The following is a 17,598-nucleotide window of genomic DNA, read 5'->3' as shown; positions in this document are numbered from 1 at the left end:
TAACTTGTATAATGTCACTTAGTTGGTGTCTTTGATAACAAATGGGAAATATGGAATATGTGTGCTTCCTCTGTCTCACCCATTGACCAATCATGGATTTTTGCAATCGGCCAATGAAATTTTGTCTCCTCTTTTCGAAAGTTTTGATCGTTATGAAAACATCTACTTACTGTGGACCGATTAGATATAGTGCTCTCGCGATGTACGTTTTTAGGCGTTGTTTGTACATAGTTGTTGATTCTTTCTAGTTTGATTCCCTCTACATCAGGTTTTTAAGCCTGCGTGTGGTGTGTGGAGTGGTTGACAACGATATATTTTCGAAAATGTGATCATCTAGAGTAATCACGTACATTAAGCTCATTAATGCTTGTATAGTGATCTTGATTTTGCTTACGAATCTGTGTGTTTCAACAATCAATATTCAGTGCAGTGAAGTGGCCACTGGTGAAAGAATTTTATTTGTGGTGCTCCTATCCCGCAATCTGTGATGGCACTGAGGAATTATAGTTCACTGTGTGTGTGGGTGCGAGAACTTAGCGTACACAAGTGAGGCAGGGAGAGATATTAGTCAGGCTTTCGCCATCCTGTGTTTAGTGTTCATTTACTTACTAATTCAAATCATTGTACTTGGCAGCTGAGTAAATTTTTATGTTAATTTCAATAAAATGAATTGCATTTGCTTTGCACATTTTGTGATTTTATTTCAATGATATACTGCATAGTATCCTTACAGCATGCAACACGCAAAGCAAGATGAAAAGTGGAATGGGGACTGGAGGGGAAGTGAAAGGGGAGGGGAAACGGTTGGGGTGGGTGCTAGTTTACGGCAAACTTCCGCCGAATGCGCTGCAGTCGCCCCAGCCGCGTCGTCCGCTACGCTATCTACACTTTTCAACATTGAATGTCATAACTATGGTCGGCTTCATGCGCACGCGACTCCTTCCACAAATATTTTCCGTGTGAGGCTAATCACCCGTTTGGCGGGTCAAAGGGAGCACATGGCACTTTTCGAGGGTAGCCCACTGGTCACCTTTTCACGACGCCTGAAAGATTCTCCTGATTCATTTTCGGAGTATTTCTCTAAAGAATCTCATATCACCCTCATCGCAATTCTCCCTCCTGCATGTCTGTGCATCGCGAAAGAAAAAGGGTTGGAAGTTCTCATGTAAAAGCTTCGGCAACGGAAAATTTATGAAAATAATACGTGACAAAAATGAAAATGTGTTCTAACTCAAACAACAAAGATTAATCGAGGAAATTAATTATGAATTGTTAACATGATCATGTAGTTTCGGAGAGAATATTTTGTTACAACAGAATTTTATAAATCGTCGTCATCTCCAAGCACAGGGGACGGAATACATTTTCCATCTTTCATGAAAGATATCGGCAGAAATGGTTCCTCAGTTATATCACCTCTAAAACATTTTGACTATGCAATACGTGATTAATTTGAAATCAATTTTTCAAGTTGTGATCTTCGAAATGTTGCACTTTAAAAGTTCGTTCAGAAATCCCCCTTCACCATTTCCCCTCTTTCCCTTTCTTCGAATCCCTTCTTCCCCCCTCCCCTCAACCCAGAAACGCTTTGCTGAGTCGCACTGTGCGAGCGGCTCTCTGGAGTGGGCTGTGAGCGGTGAGGCAGCTCCACAAAAAGAGTCGCTCATGTCGCTTATGTTATCACTACTTCGGAAAGAACTGGGAGCTTCGCTGGATCAGAAGGTTATGAACTGACAGACATTTTAATGAAGTTTTTCAATGAAGAAGGAGCTTTAAATTGTCAGCAGGAACGTGTGTTTCGACTCATGAGCATTGACTGCCACCTTTTATGTGAACTAAGTAAGTAAATTATATGTGTGCCAATGATATTACCTTATTGATAAATATAAAAGAAAAAATATTTTTTCGCTTTTGCCCTAATGTCCTTGCAATCACGGTCAACTTATGCTACCTTATTGCGTAATATTTAAAATATTATCTTGGTGGCCGTAAAGAGGTGTATATTTCCTTACGTCAATCAGGCACTCGTCGTCTATAGCAGAAAATTTTGTAGCCATCGCTCAGATCAGCTCACGACCAACTCAACGATTGCCCGAAGCGACGCACAGTGGGCTGAAATCGAAAAAAGCTGGACAAAACCTCGAAGATGGTTTTTTTGAGTATGGAAGTTGAAACTTTGCACAGTTGTTGCCAACACATTATTGCATTTTTTGACGCAAAACATTTTTCATAGGTTAATTTTTTATATAAAATACATAGCCTCAAAGTTAACAAATTTGGCGCAAATTGCCCGCTTTGAATTTTTTTCGAAATTCAGCATGTTTAAACTAATGTCACACCTTTAGTAATAATTCAATAGCAACAACAATTTACAAAATTGTTAAACGGTTTGTAAGCATTGATTACCATTAAATTTCACTACTTAGTTGTTGTATTTGTGACCAATACGATACAAAATGGCGGACCCTGTTTTTCGTCGAATTTTTTTGTTTATGTAGGATTTTAAAACAAGGATCACCGAGTTACCTCGAGATATTTACACCACATATACTACAAAGTATATAGATTACAATAATCGGAAGTACAGCTGCGACCACCTGCGACGCCGAAATTAAGATCGATTTTTCGAACGTGCGGCACCGCCCGGAGCTGGCTGCTGGCCACGGGAATTGCCGTACTCGACGGATGTTGGATAGTGAATCATTTTAAGCAAATATATTGTATAAAAGCTATGATATGTAATTACTAAATTTATTTTCCTTTTTTTATAACCTGATTTCTTTACTGTCTTGTAATATTTATCGTCGATGCAGTGCAAAATGGCGGACGCTAATTTCAGTGACATTTTTGCCCGTGTGTGGCTGTATAAAAAGAAGGACACCGAGATGCTCTCTGATATTTACATCGTAATTGCATCAAGTCTTTTAAAGTCTCCATCTACAGAAATAATCTGCGACCATTCGCAACAAACAAAATAAAATCGATTTTTTTTCCGTGCCGCGCATTCCGCGGCTGCTCCCTGGGTGCATGGAATGTCGTGACGCAGCGTACATTATAAAGCGCTATGAAGTCTTTGCTGTGGTTATGTTTGATTCCAGCATAATTATTACTATTTCATTTCAAGTTTGCTTGTTGTCACTTTAGGTAAATGAATTCGCTCCTCTACCCATTTTTACTGACTAGTGTTTATTTACCAAATTCCCGAATGCATACCAGCTGACTTGAAACTCTGACAATTCCGCACGTGCATTGTACCCCTTCGATGGGTAAAACGGCTCTATTAGCCTGCTTCTAACCTCAAAGACGAAATAGATTTTAAAACCAGCCGACCAGCCCACAGCTGGTTGGTATTTGCCCGTCCACCCCCTACGGTAGTCGCGAAAATGGTATTTTTATGACCCCACGTTGCTCGTGTGCGGTCCTTTTTCCCTTTTTTTATTTACCATGAACACCTCAAGAATTGACCCTTTCTTTAATTTTCATGTATGTTACTTGTTATTGGTAACTTGTAGACCTGAAATAGAACCAGTGTTGTATTGAACAAGAAATTTGGAGCAATTATAAAAATATCTGGTCACGTGGTAACTCGTCTATTGCTTCATAAAACAAAGTTGTCAAATCCGGATGTAAATCCTTTGTTGAGAGATATGAATTTTTAATGAAATATCTGACGAAAAAATTTCAAGCGCAAGGTTATATTGAAGCTACAAAGAGCCTCAGTGACTGTCTTAAACGATATTTTTTGATTCTCTACCAAATTAAATGGGAATCCTGCTGTAGAAACAATGAAAGATTTTTGAGGAGAAATATTAAGTGGCTGAAAGCACCTATATATGTACCAGAAAACTTTCTAGAATTGACAAGAGCTTCTAATTCTTCGAATAAGTATATTCGATTAATAAGTGACCTGAATTGTTACATTATCTCAATGGATACAAGGGCGATTCTTTACTCATTTTGATCCCATTAAAAGCAGGTGAACACCTGGAAAAAAATTGACAAAGTTAGCGAAAGAACTAAGAGGAGGAAGACTGAAAGTCTTAGATCTTCCCCCGGATAGCGGCAACTTTATTATTCGCAGCATCGATGACATTAAGACTGGAGGGAGATGAGGCGACCTCCAAATTAGTGAAGGAAATTACAACGACCACTCCAACCAGAGCAAAAAGAAACAAAGGAAATAGCCAAGGCAGAAGAGATGCACCTTAAACAGCAAATAAAAAAATTGAGGCCGAATCATGTGGGAGATTACACCATCGGGTTCTCCATGCTTCTCACAATGGTTAATGGAAAGGTGAGCATAACTGCCATATAACTGAAACGAACTACTCTTTCATTCTTGATAGCATGAATTAATTACTTTAGATCTGCAATGCATTGACTGAGACGGGAAGCATGACATGCTTTGTTCGTGGTGCAAAAATAAAGAAAAGTAAAGAGATGAGAGAGGCTCGGAGGTCAGAGATTCCTCGCCAAGTGGAGAAAAGCGACCTCCAAAAGGGATTAATCCGAATATAAATAAGATTTCCCCACACCTACATTCTCCACAAAAGTATTTTGCAATATTCATCATGTGGACTTCAACGAAAACTGTTGCCTCAATAAGCTAGATAGTTATTAAAAAAATTAACACTTATTTTATCATCATAGTTGAGGGCCTATCACCATTTTCAATGAGCATATTAAAATCAGCTGATACAGGTGATAATAATAATAATAATAGGTGATCCCTCCAGCAGGTGATGATAGGTGATAATAATAATAATAATAGGTTAAACAATAATAGGTGACACAAGAGCACTTTTCACACGATTCACTAACGTTATATTCACTTGTTCACAATTGTTCCATCCATCCATTAATTCATCAATTCACCTTCCTCTGCTTTTTCCACATTTGAAGCGGAAAAATTGAGATTATTCCATCATAATACATGACAGCACAGCTGTAACTTCATAAACTACTTATACGCTTTCCTACACAATAAATACTAAAATTTAGGGAATCATAAAATATGAAGGTATCATTAAAAACGAAAAATCGAGTTCATTCAGTCAATCTATAGCAAACTTCCTCATAATATCTATCTTCCTTACTTTTTCAGTTCATCAAATGATTTTTTTAACAGGATCCACAACTTTTTGGTCCAACAAAAAGCTAATCTTGTATGCCATCTTCCTAGATTTGAAAGTAGCATTCGACCGGGTATAAACCCAGGGTTTCATCTGAAGCTTTCTCACCATAGCATTCTTGCCAGCAGGGTGCTATCTCCGAAAGTAATCCAATGAGGAACTTGCATGGGTCGTAGATTGCTCTAAAAACTATTTTGAATAAGTCAAATGGATACATTAGCTCGCAAAAATACCTTCAGTTTCTCCATTCAACATCAAAAGAAATTAAAAAAATGCATTTAAAATCGAGAAAAATTTCTCTGAGCCGACCACTGCGCGAAGACACCCGAGCGTTGCCGAGGCCAAGCGTGACGTCATAGGTGCCTAAACAACCGTAGGGAGTTGGAAAATACGCTGAGCGCATGGTGTAAAATTTGTTTTGAGGGAGTATTTAGCCGCTCATCGTCACTTTATTTTGTTCTTTTTTTTTTTGGGCAAGTTTTCCTATTGCTATTGTGCCTAGATTATTACTTGGGATATTAATAATGCGGCATCGGGATGATGAAGTACAAGCGTTTCACTTCGTATGTTTTAGTGATCAGAAAAATGGATGATAACGTTGCCACTCGTTCGAAGAGTACACCTGAAATTCATCTACATCTACATAATACCCCGCAAGCCGCCTAAAAGGCGTGTGGCATGGGGTGTTAGGACACCAAAAATTGATGCCACGACCCTCATGGAATTTGTTAAGACAAATTATTGCTATACGTCGGCGGCAAATCGAGTAGTAAAAGAAACTTTTAATACTGGTGGATAACGATCGTAAGCTGTGCTGTTGAATTTGGCAACACCGAATTAACGGAGAAGGTAGTCCTATCCGTCCTACGGTACGAATTCACAGCAAAACAGTCTGCACACAATCCACATGTGAGATCGCGATTCGGTTCCGCTGCCAACACACACACAAGCTATAACCTATTTCAATAATATAGGTAAATCCATAAACAATATACTAGCATATACCATAAAAATATAGTGGGAAATAGGCAAATACTCTTATCAAAAACTGGATGTCACAATCACATTCTTATATTCATCACGTACAACTTACAATAACAGAACTCGTTATGATGGAAACAACTATTTATTCACTGATATTAACCCTTAAATTAGCTCACACAAGTGACACCGGTGACTTTTATCACTACTATTCGTTGAAATAATGGAATAACAAACTTCACTCACAGTTTTTATTTCAATAGCGTGATCGTGAAATGTCATATCTACGGTGAACAACGGAGATTAGCACGCCACTGACAATTTTTACACTACTGTTAGACATTTATCGATAGCGTAATAGCACTTTTTACAATTCAATCACGATGGAACACTGATAACTCTTGGCCGATATTTTTCAACCTTGTCAAACTTTGTGCATTACAACCACTGGCACTGTGATTATTAGTAGTAGCTTAACGGGAGATGTCACGTTGAAAATAACACTATTTTGTCACAAAAAAGTTCCTAGATGTCTCCAATCAGCGAGCAAAAGTTGCATTGACTGGAATTCACCCCATAATACAAGCACAGACAGTCCTAAACGACGAATTCTCCGGTTCCTACGAATAAACGGATGAAGTTATGGTATATAAAAGCTAAGCGAACATTAGTAAACATCAAAATCGTTCTAATTACATACTTAAATGAATGATATGCCGTCGATAACATCAACTTACAATTAACGTATCCCCCTTCCAATGGCCGTGGCTCAGACTCCTACAACGATGTTATTTAGGTATTATAAAATTTTTGGTTTAACTGCTCCAGTTTTATATTTTATGCCCTTACTCAGACATTAATATTATAAATAATGCAAAATATGAGGGCTTCCAAGGCTCTATCGTCGGATATTTATCTTTAAATATAAAATAATGAACACGTCTAACAAACGAAGCTCTCACAACTGCTGGCAACTATTACAAACAATCACAACAATAGCTTCGCGTGATGTTTAGGCACCTTTGACGTCATCGAGGCTTCGTCGGCAGTGGCTTGGGGGGTGGGGGAGTTTTTCCCGCGCTTTAAAATTCGTTATATTTATCATTAAATATCTCGCGAAGGAAAACTCAGATTTACATGCGGTTTTCTTTGTTGTATTCAGAAAATAATTTTCTGTCCGCCTGTGAAATAAAAAAAATTCATGCAAGTTCCCCATTCTGTTTTTTTAGAAATTATACTTTTTGCTTGCAGAATCAATTTAGATTCTTCAAAATAATGCCCTTGTGTTTTATATATTTTTTCCAATGACTGTACCATTAGCGTTTCATGTCCCGGAGGGCTTCTTCGGGGAACTCTCGCAAGGTCCTCGTCGCGAATAATTGTATCTAATGATGATATGTATGGATAAAACCTAGGTTTATTTCAGGGGTGCCTTAATCCGAGTAACTAAAAGAAGTGTACTGGGGCAACTTCACGACAATTGGCGATTGGGACAGCATTTAACCCTTGTGTTTTGTTGTTTTTAAATATTTATTTCGCAAAATTACTGGATAAAAAATGCATGACCTCGATCCCTTACCGCTTAGAGGGGTAATATAAGACGAGGGGTCCGAGTACCTGCTCCCAGATTTCGAGGGTAAAGCCTAAGCCCCGCTGTGTTGGGTCCTGAAACAAAGACATTGCACACCCGCGGCCGTCATAAAAGATGGAGAGCTAGGATACGAATGTATTTAGCATTCGTTCACCTGCGTAGGAAAAATCTCCGACGAAAATTTGCGGCTTCCGTCAACCGGGTCAAGAACCATCCACAGGTATATTTACATCTTTATTAGGGAAAAGGCTAAAATTAAACACAGAAACGGCGTCCTCACGGTGGAAAAAACGCTTCCGGAGATTTTGAAGACATCGTCTTCTTTTTCAACGTACATAGGACTGCTTGAGCATGTGGGATGCAGGAACACGGGATATTTTGGACGACGGTTAAGGAGGGAGAGAAGGGGTGATGGGGGAGGAGGTTTGCAGGATACATTCAACCCGGGAGCACTACAAGCATTTAGGCTCAAAATTCTGGCTAATTTAAGGTTGTGGAGGTAAGGGCGGATTCAGAGGGAGGAGAGATGCAAAATCCGAAAACTTAAAACAAGCATTGGAAAGTATGAAATAGTAACTAAATCAGTGTACACCTGTACACGAAACAAAACCTACTAATGAGTGGATACTTACTGACATTGTGTGGCACGTTCAGCACCTTCTTCACTCTCGCTCGCCTGAACGTAGTCTTTAATGGACTTGTCCAGCGACCACCTCAGACGGAGCAATGAGCGATTAAGGGAAACAAGTTTGTTTATTTTCGAAATGATTTCCATGTCACCCATATCTGTAAACTTCTCCTCATCCAAGTATTCAATGCGAAACATTGAACATGTCTCGTCACCATCATTTGCATCCATTACACTTGGTTCGGTTCCAAGCCCGAGTATGCTTGTAGTTGTTTTCAGAGCTTTTATTATGATGGATTCCATATCCACATCTGCAGAATCATCTAGGAAGGGAAACGAAAAATTAGTCTTGTATCATGATAATTCAGTTTATACTTTGGTCTGGATACAGGGTCGTGACTCATGAAAATTGTTACGGGATTCATTTGCCCATTATTTTTTATTTCAAATTCTTATTTATATTAACCAGAATAAATTTTTTTTACAAAATCATGCATCTATACATGTATACAATTAATGTAAAGGCATAACATTTTTAAATTATAATGATAATTTTATGACTACATGCGTGATACAAATCAAATGAAATTTATATAATCACCATAGTAACATCAATACATCAGCACCAAAAATGAACCTAAAATTCCCATGTTATGTTCCATAATAATAGCATGAAACGTTAATTGGAAATTCACGTTAAAAGCACATTCTATTCGTATCTTAAATGATTATTAAATGTGCATCATTAATGCACCCTCCATGTGAATTTTATGCGTGCCTTCTAGGCATTATTACTTCATTATAGTGCATAATATAAACATTATCAATTCCTAACATGAAAAAAACCAGTGAAATTTTTTTTTCAGAAAAAATAGCTGTGTTTTGTGCAAAAATAATAAAACACGTTTTCAGGAATTTTTCTTCTTACAAGAATATCCTGTTTCCTTAAAAAGCGTTTTTTGGTGTTTTTGTTACGTTTATGAATGCGTGGTTAGGGCTGGCTAGCTCTATCCCAAACAATGACGCATCGCGCTTTGCACTTCCAGCCACGAGGAGCTATGAGCGTCCATTTTTCGATTCATTTGCCTTGAGGTCGTACGTGCTGTGTTTGCCTTGTGCCTTTTATGCCCTGCGCTTTGATTCAAATCCCACCATTTTATGAAATAAATTTGCGATACAAGTGTAACAATCGGAAAGAGTTCCATCGAAACAGAAATGAAAGCGTATCGTGGACCCGGTTGAAACATGTTCACAAAATTTTAAATTTTCGGTTATTATAACGTCGGTTTGTTGAGACGAACACGACAGATTCGCATGCCTCTGGCATCTCCAGGCCGAATATTTAGCGCGGTATTATTTATTCTTCGACCTGAAGAGGCTGGAATAAGTGCCGGCCAAACTGTCGTTTTCGCCACAACAAACCTACGCGGTGATATCAGGAAAAAAGTATTTCCTCGCATCCTGCGGATATCTCCGTTCTCACATACACGTGAGGTCTATAGCTGTGTTTTGGATTTAACGTACTTCTTCCCTTCTCTAGGATTTTTTTGTTTTATGTGCAGTTATTACGCAAATAAAACGTTATAAAATGGTATTTTTCGGGGCATGAAAAACCGATTTTAGCACTGAAGAAAATATTTTTGAGACTGCATAGAAACGTTGTAGATACCGGGGAAAGACTTATTCAGTGTCGAGAAAAAAACGATAATCGACAGAATTATGTACTGTTTCAGCATGCTTTTCGCCGTTTTTGAAACGCTTTTAAGAAACGGGATAAAATGCTGCAAAGCATTTTTGTTATGTCTGAGATTATGAATCTGCTAGCGTATGGGTAAATATCACCATCATTAGAAGTCAAAACGTTATGAGATTGCTTTTTACGCAATTTTCTATTCCTATCTGACAGCCATTTCAATTGTTTACATTAAGACATGAAATGAGGAAAGTGTCAAATATTTGGACTGGAAATCAAAGGTATTTATAAAAAATGAAAATGAAAGGTTGGCATGAGACAGGAATGTTAATTATAAATAATAGAAAGAGAAGTCGATATATCTCTTTCTCTCTAATGACTGCTATTTGATTGGAAAATTGCAGAGTTATATTTGTTTAGTGCGTTAAAAAAATGAGCATATAATTTCCAAAAGTACCCATAGAAAGTAAGTGATTGATTAGGCGAAGACCGTTAGATACATCTCCAGTTGGTGATAGTCAGAAAATTGTCACATGGAATTGTTGCCCTAGGTGTAACCTTGTTATCAAATGAACTTGATTATTGCAGCTTTTTATCACGGCCAGAGTTTAAATTGGTCAGATCAGATTGACGAGCTATAAAGAAAGTAGAATGAGTAATATTTTATTTGTATTTACCTCCATTACGGGATATCACTCGGCTGCTCACAATGTTTGCCCATTCCTGCTGCTCCGACAGCATCTCGCTGAGAGCCAAATGCAGCCACTGAAGAGACAAGAGCACAGTTGCAACTCAAAACACTGATGGTGAAATGAAGCAGGCAGACTACATTGAAATTTAGTCCATTTCAAGAACTTTCATAAAGTTTCTGAATTGAAGTTAACAATGAAATTGGTTTTTTAAATTTCAATGAAAGCCACATTGTAGCACTAATTGTATCACACAATGGTTATTTGAAGGATCCCTAAGAATCTGGTAAGGATTTAAGGAAACACTGTAGGCAGCAAATGATTGTGTATGCATTTACGTATACGGGTGAAAATGCAAGCCAAGGGTGAAATTTTCAATGAAAAAAATCAATCTCGACGTATTTTTCCCGATAAATAAACTTCGTGTGTTTATACTCTCGAATACAATACTGCAGTGAAATTTTTTATGGATGGAAAAAATACACTCCTTTTGTGTTCCCGTTGATAGCAGTATTTTTTCGGGAGAGATACGTACGAATACAGAATTACTATAGAGCAGCCCCATACGGGCTGATACTCGAAGCAAAAATGGAGTACAGTATTTTTTTTATTGACTTACAAGTATCACAGTAATCGATTTTTTGACTTAGCCTGGATTCAAACCCCAATCATCCGATTTCCGGCATCATCCAACTAGTTACATCACAAAGCCATCTTCATCGATAGCGAATCTTAGGCTGAGTTTACTGTACAAGGTGTTGATGTCTCATGTCCACAAACACACGTAACGAAATCGTTGCTCAGTTAGCCACACTGGGATTGAAAAGCCCTACATTTTTGCTTTTCGACAATGAACGTCTTTCAAAGCACCACATAAAACAAGCAATGTTTTAATACTGTATGCGCGCGAGTGTATATTTACATCAAGGATAATACGAAAAGTTATTTTGCTTATCTGGGATTTAAACCTAGAAATCCTAATTACAAATCGCTTTTGCGACCTATTATACCAACGAGTCATCATACCGAATCATAAATTGCGGACTTGGCTTCCAAAACAAAGCATTAGCGAGCAAAGCATCTCCTGAAAAGGGAGAAACAGCAAAGTATCAAATTATCTGTGCAACTCCGGTTACGGGAAATATTGGGTTTACTTGAGAGAGGTGATAAAATGAGATTCCATGCTGATGGCCGATGTGCTTACTGCCTATCTAAAAAAAATAGGAAAACAAAGACAGCGTGCAATGGGTGTAAAAACCTCATTTGCCGGGAGCACTGTGTTTTCAAGTGCATATCATGTTTCCAAAATGCTGATGGAGTGGATGACTGATTGCGAGTTGTAACTAGCAATGTTTTTCTTGTAATCAGAAAATTTTCTTTTATGTTCTCCCTGTTGATATCTTAAAATGCATATGAACCTTCTGTTAAACAGTTTTTCGACAGAACCTTTCTAATAAATGGTTTCTATAGTGCTTATTAGTGTTTATTTCTCCGTATGCAACCAGTCGGTCTTTTCCCCGCCCCGCGTGCTACCGCGTCACAATAAAAGCGCGTGCAACCGTGGGTTAATTCAGTTTTCTGTTCGTCCGAAAGCCCTTCAAAACAATACGTTTCCCCATGTAACGACCCGAAGCTTTACAACTGGCAACACGGCGAAATTCATTAGCTTGGGGTGCTCATGGCAACACCTAGTGGCACTATCTTTAACCTCCTATATAATGATTCTCAATGGCTGCATCGAAACAGCATATTTCTTCAGCAATGGGTAATTATAGAAAATGTGAGGATCATTTTAATGGAAGCCACCTCTGCTTCTCAAAGAAATTTAGTTTCCATTACTCCGTTGGTTGTCTATGACGAAATTATTTCGTGTGTGCTTAAATATATATGCAGTCGACGGGAAAGTTTTCCTTTTTAATTGCAAGTACGTCATTCTGCTTCAATTTAAGTTAGATTTAATGACAATTTCGTGTGCATTTACTGCAAATTCGCCCTTTCCACTCTTCCTTTCTACCTTGTGCATTAAAAGCCAACTACTGCAATGGAAAGTTTCCTCGACGCTGACCCAATGAAATGTCATATACTACAGTATAACGCAATATTTACTCAAATTTGTATTCCAGGAAATACTACTCTATGTATATGGTATTACTCACATAAAGCAGAAATAAGCACAATTGACGCGAGGAGGTACCGCCAGTTTGATAAATAGAAGCACGCATAGTAAATAATAAACACGGATAACTTAGCAACTCTAACTACTAAACAAAAAACCGGAGGTAAGTTCGTAGTGAATGAAAAGTAGCAAATAATTTGAACTATCATTAATCGAACCAGGATAAGTGTAAAATAAACAACGCAATTTGTGACACCTTCCCCAAGACTTTAAACTGTACGTAATTCCAAAATCTCGGGATTTTATCCACCATTTCCCACAGGGTGAACCACATTAGAAATTTCCTAAAATTTAGCAATACGGGTAAAGGAAGCCTAAACTCCTGCCCAATTTCTAATTTTAAAAAGCCGCATTAGAAAAAAAACATATATTGCAATGGCAGCGAAATTACGGTTGGAAAAATCTATAAATAAGTAAAAAAAGAGAAAACGAGCTGAAAATATTACAATAAACAGTGTCGATCCTTCAATTTTCACCTCCGCAGCACCAAAGGGAGGCCACCGCAGTCACATATATTACATTCAATGATAAGTATAATAGAAACTAAGGGTGAAAACCGGTGCAAGTATGCAGTAAATGCACACGAAATAATCATTTCATTCTACATAAATAGGAGCAGAGTGATAAATTTACAGTTGTAAAATAATTTACCTCTTTGAGTGCATATATATTCACAGGGATACATGCGAAGCGAAATCGAAAACTACGAAAGAAGTAAGTTATACTGAATTTTCCTGAGAAGCAGAAGTGGTGAAAAAACTTTGTCCTTTAACCTATAAAGATGACTAAATGAGTATATCAGACGAAAGTATAAGTGAACTTAAGGATACTTTGATATAAAAAAACAAAGTGAATGATTTACTCCTGATTTTGATGACACTTATCATTGTTATAGTACGAAACTGACTTAAAAATAACTAGAAACATAGGTGACCTTTGCTTATAAAATGCTGAGCAAACGAAATTTGAATACCATTGCTCAAAAAAGGAGAGAGCTCCAAATTTCCTCCCCTCAGAGGTCCATAAGCAGCTAGTGGGGGAAAGATATTGCAATGATTTGTTCTTTTATTTTATAATTTACATCTACAAATGCTAAGCTAAAAAAACTGTAGGAAGGAAAGTAATTCACGTAGGTATGTTCACAATTTAAAGTATCAAGGATATTGGCCGTGAATACTGTTCAAATCAAAATCGTCAACTTTTCATCTCGTAAAACTTTCACTTCAATGAAATTGTTCTTTTTGAGACAAAAAATTGACCAGTCTCTCTATTTATAACTTCAGTACATTTCTGAAATTAGCAAGAACAAAAATAGCATTGTGTTTCGAGATGACTATGGACTTTTTCCACGAACGCAGAATGTTTATGGCTTTCTCAAGCATTGCTCACGCGACATTCATGAGATTTACACGTCACGCGGCGTCTACCAATTGAAATACGTTTCGCATCGTGGGCGTGGCTGAGGCTCCTAGCGGACTTTTGAAGCTACTTATCTCTGGTAAAAATCGGATTTGAGGTCTGAAAATTGACCTGTGTATTTTTCATTCATATCGTTTTGGTTTTAAATATCGAAAACTAATTTTAAATTTTTAGTGTTCCCTCCTATTATGCCACGAAATGTGGGCAAGAAGGGAAGGGTGATTAAAAGCTTCACATACGCTTCAATCTATTGCTAGCGTAAGGCACTAAAGGGACCAGGCTTAACGTCCAATCCTACGGATGCTCTGCTGCATTTGAAGTGCCCCCTACTTGAGATACAGGGATCAGGCAGTCTCTGAAAAATCACTGTCACCGCCAAACGTGAACCCAGTCCCATTGGGTGGGAAACCAATAAACTAGCCATAGCACATTCTTGATCTCCAACCTTGATCTTCACAGATTATTCTCCAGACATAAAAAAGCAGGGACACCATGGACGTCCATCGAGTGAATATTCGGAAAATACGCTTGCAATCCAGCAATTCACATTTACTGAGCATTGAGGAGTAGGGAGAATTACTAAGCTGCCATGATATTTCTCTCCATATAATATTCATCAGAACGGGAACCTTTACCTATAATTTCCACATTAATCATTTGCATACATTTATCATTCTCCATTCCTGGTCTCAAATTAAGTTCAATATAGACAATGCTATTCTTTCCCGCTTGTATTGTTCCCTAACTTATCGCTTTTTTTTGCAATGATTGCTTACAGAGAATTAATCACGGTACAAATATATTAATATCTCGCATCCATCATCTGACAAAAATGAAACCAATTATTTACAAAGTATAGCATTTCAGGTTTAATGTGACGTAGATGTAGCGTTCAATAGAAACTAGATTTACTTGCAGTAAACAACAAAAGTTGATCTGACAATTTTTTTCTAAAAACAGAATATCAGATTACAATTTAGAACTTATGCTATATGTATTTAACATAAGTCACTGATAAAGGGATATTGTCAGGATATTATGGTACTCGCTACTGCCATTCAAATCCATCTGCTTATCTGGTATTACGACAATTATAACTGAGTGGGTAAGTAGTGTTTTACTTAAGATTATAAGTTTCACCGCACAATCGGCAGTCGGTACGCAATAGCGACTGTTCCGAACTTCACCTCATGTAAGTGATTTTATACTTTCCAATGTGCATTGACTTCAAAGTAATAAGTGTTTTCAGTGTGGGTTTGGTGAAGTCAGGCTTAATTTTCATCTGTTTTATTTTCATTTAATTTGCATTTGCACCACGGCCTGTCCAGAGAAGCCAGTGAGATTTTTAAAATATCCTCTTAAAACGATGGGGAACAGGCTTGATATTTTTTCCACATGCTAATGTCTCATTGAATAAAAACTTTTCTAAAGAGTCCAAAAAATAAGCCAAAACTGTCCTAGTATTCCATGAACGTCATCAATGATAATTGAAATTTCTCGAATATCGCTTGAAGTCACGCAACTTGGAACTACTTCTTACGTCATCGCACGGTACACCATCCATATTGCTAAGAGAGTGGAGCGGTAGAGCCTTGATTGCAAAAGATCGAAGTAAAAATCATGGTCGAGCTTTAAAGCAGGTTTTCTGAGCACAAAATGACAACCCATTTACGGCCAAAGGTGCCAAACCACACAATTTTTTAAAATTAGTTCATGAAAAAAATCTGCTCCGTTATTCAATAGTTTTTCCATGGTAAATTATTCAATAGATGATAAACTTATTTTTAAACCATTTTCTTTAAAAAAATTTGACGTGATAATTTAGTTATATTTTTTCAAGTTTACAAAATTTCTTTCCAATCGAGAGCTCTCAACTTAATATTTTTTACGAGTGCACTAAGAATATTCATGAATCCTAATACGAGTATTATAAATGTACCATCATTGCCTAATTGCTCAGATTTTCAAAATAAAGTAATGTATTTAGAGATGCACAATTTTGACACGTGTATAAAATGGTGCGTTTTCGCACTTTTGGCGTTTTGGGGGTATGGCAGATTAGGACTGAAGCACCCTACCGAGACACAAATTTAGCAAACCTCGGTCTTTAATATAGTGCGCCACCCTGTAATTATTCGGTGAATCAATTTAAGCACTGTTGGCTTTAAAATACCATAAAATGCATTTTCTTATCTCACTGGTCTCACAACTGTTGTCTTCTAAAATGTGGCATTTATTCATTGTGTACTGATGAGCAGCTTGATTCCCCGCCACAAAACCTTCGGCTTTTAACTGCGTATAATGTACAGTTTCTCAAACAGCCCCGGTCATTCTACAACGGATCACTGCTATGTAGACATCAATGGATCTTACCTTCCATTTCTAGAAGAAAGTTTCCCGAAGTTAGTCTCAGAAGTCTATACGCTTTCCTAAGGTACGACGTGTATAACCAGGTGATCCTAGAGCTTCAAGATCAACCTTTCAGGCAACGTAGGAGTGAAAAAAATTATCATTTTCGTTTAATCAAATTTTCCGAGACTATTGCAGATGTAGATTATTGTAGATTGTAGATAAAATAGGTGTATGTCCACCTAAGACATCTTGATCACTTTAGAGGAAACCCTGGATTCTGTGAATGACGCCACGGATGTTATCTGTATACCGCCAGAGGTTAAAAACTTGACTGAATAAGAAGATATCGTTGATAACATTTCAACTGCGAAGCAGATTAACAATGATATCGCGGTAACATTGGAAACGCATTGAGACGATGGCATAGTGGAGCACAGACTGAGTGCGCAAGAAGAAGAAGGAAAGCCATCAGTGTACCAAAATAAGGTGTCCAGTCGTCTGACAAAAGGGACTAATTTTACCAAATGGGAAAAGGATATTAATGATAAGTTTTTGTGTCGTCCAATATCTAAAGAGGAGGAGTATGACGAAAAACTAAGACGTAAATTTGGAGGTATGCCTCCACCTAACATTTTCCTCCCGTTTCTTGATGACGAGGTTTGGAAGAGAATGGTATATTTTAAAGAAAAGTATGCTACTGATAGCAATTGGCATCTGTTACATTTAGTACTGTAGACTTGAAATGTTCCTTGAGATTTTGATTCTCTCTGGATATCATGTGCTCCCGACTTGTACTTGTCTAAAGATATTGTAAAGATAAAGGGGTTGAATTAGTTCGTCAAACCATGAGTAGAAGGATAAAAAGGAAAATATCCACCTTTTTTCTCAACAAAACAGACAAATTTGCAAAGCTGAGACCAATGTTTACCTACTATGT

The 17,598-nt window shown here is 37.6% G+C and overlaps 1 protein-coding gene across 1 annotated transcript in view; it reads right to left on the bottom strand.

Moving 5' to 3' along the window:
• Nucleotides 1–17,598, bottom strand: part of LOC124170031 — a 95,546-nt gene that overhangs the window by 22,590 nt on the left and 55,358 nt on the right. Inside the window, exons 6-7 of the mRNA XM_046548716.1 lie at nucleotides 10,703–10,790; nucleotides 8,337–8,655 (exon numbers count right to left, since the gene is read on the bottom strand). Coding sequence (XP_046404672.1) covers nucleotides 8,337–8,655; nucleotides 10,703–10,790 — 407 coding nt within the window. The remainder of the gene's footprint in view (nucleotides 1–8,336; nucleotides 8,656–10,702; nucleotides 10,791–17,598) is intronic.

The sequence above is a fragment of the Ischnura elegans genome, chromosome 13, assembly GCF_921293095.1.
Source record: "Ischnura elegans chromosome 13, ioIscEleg1.1, whole genome shotgun sequence".
In the NCBI taxonomy this organism is placed as follows: Eukaryota; Metazoa; Arthropoda; class Insecta; order Odonata; family Coenagrionidae; genus Ischnura; species Ischnura elegans.
This window is presented reverse-complemented; position numbering and strand designations above follow the sequence as displayed.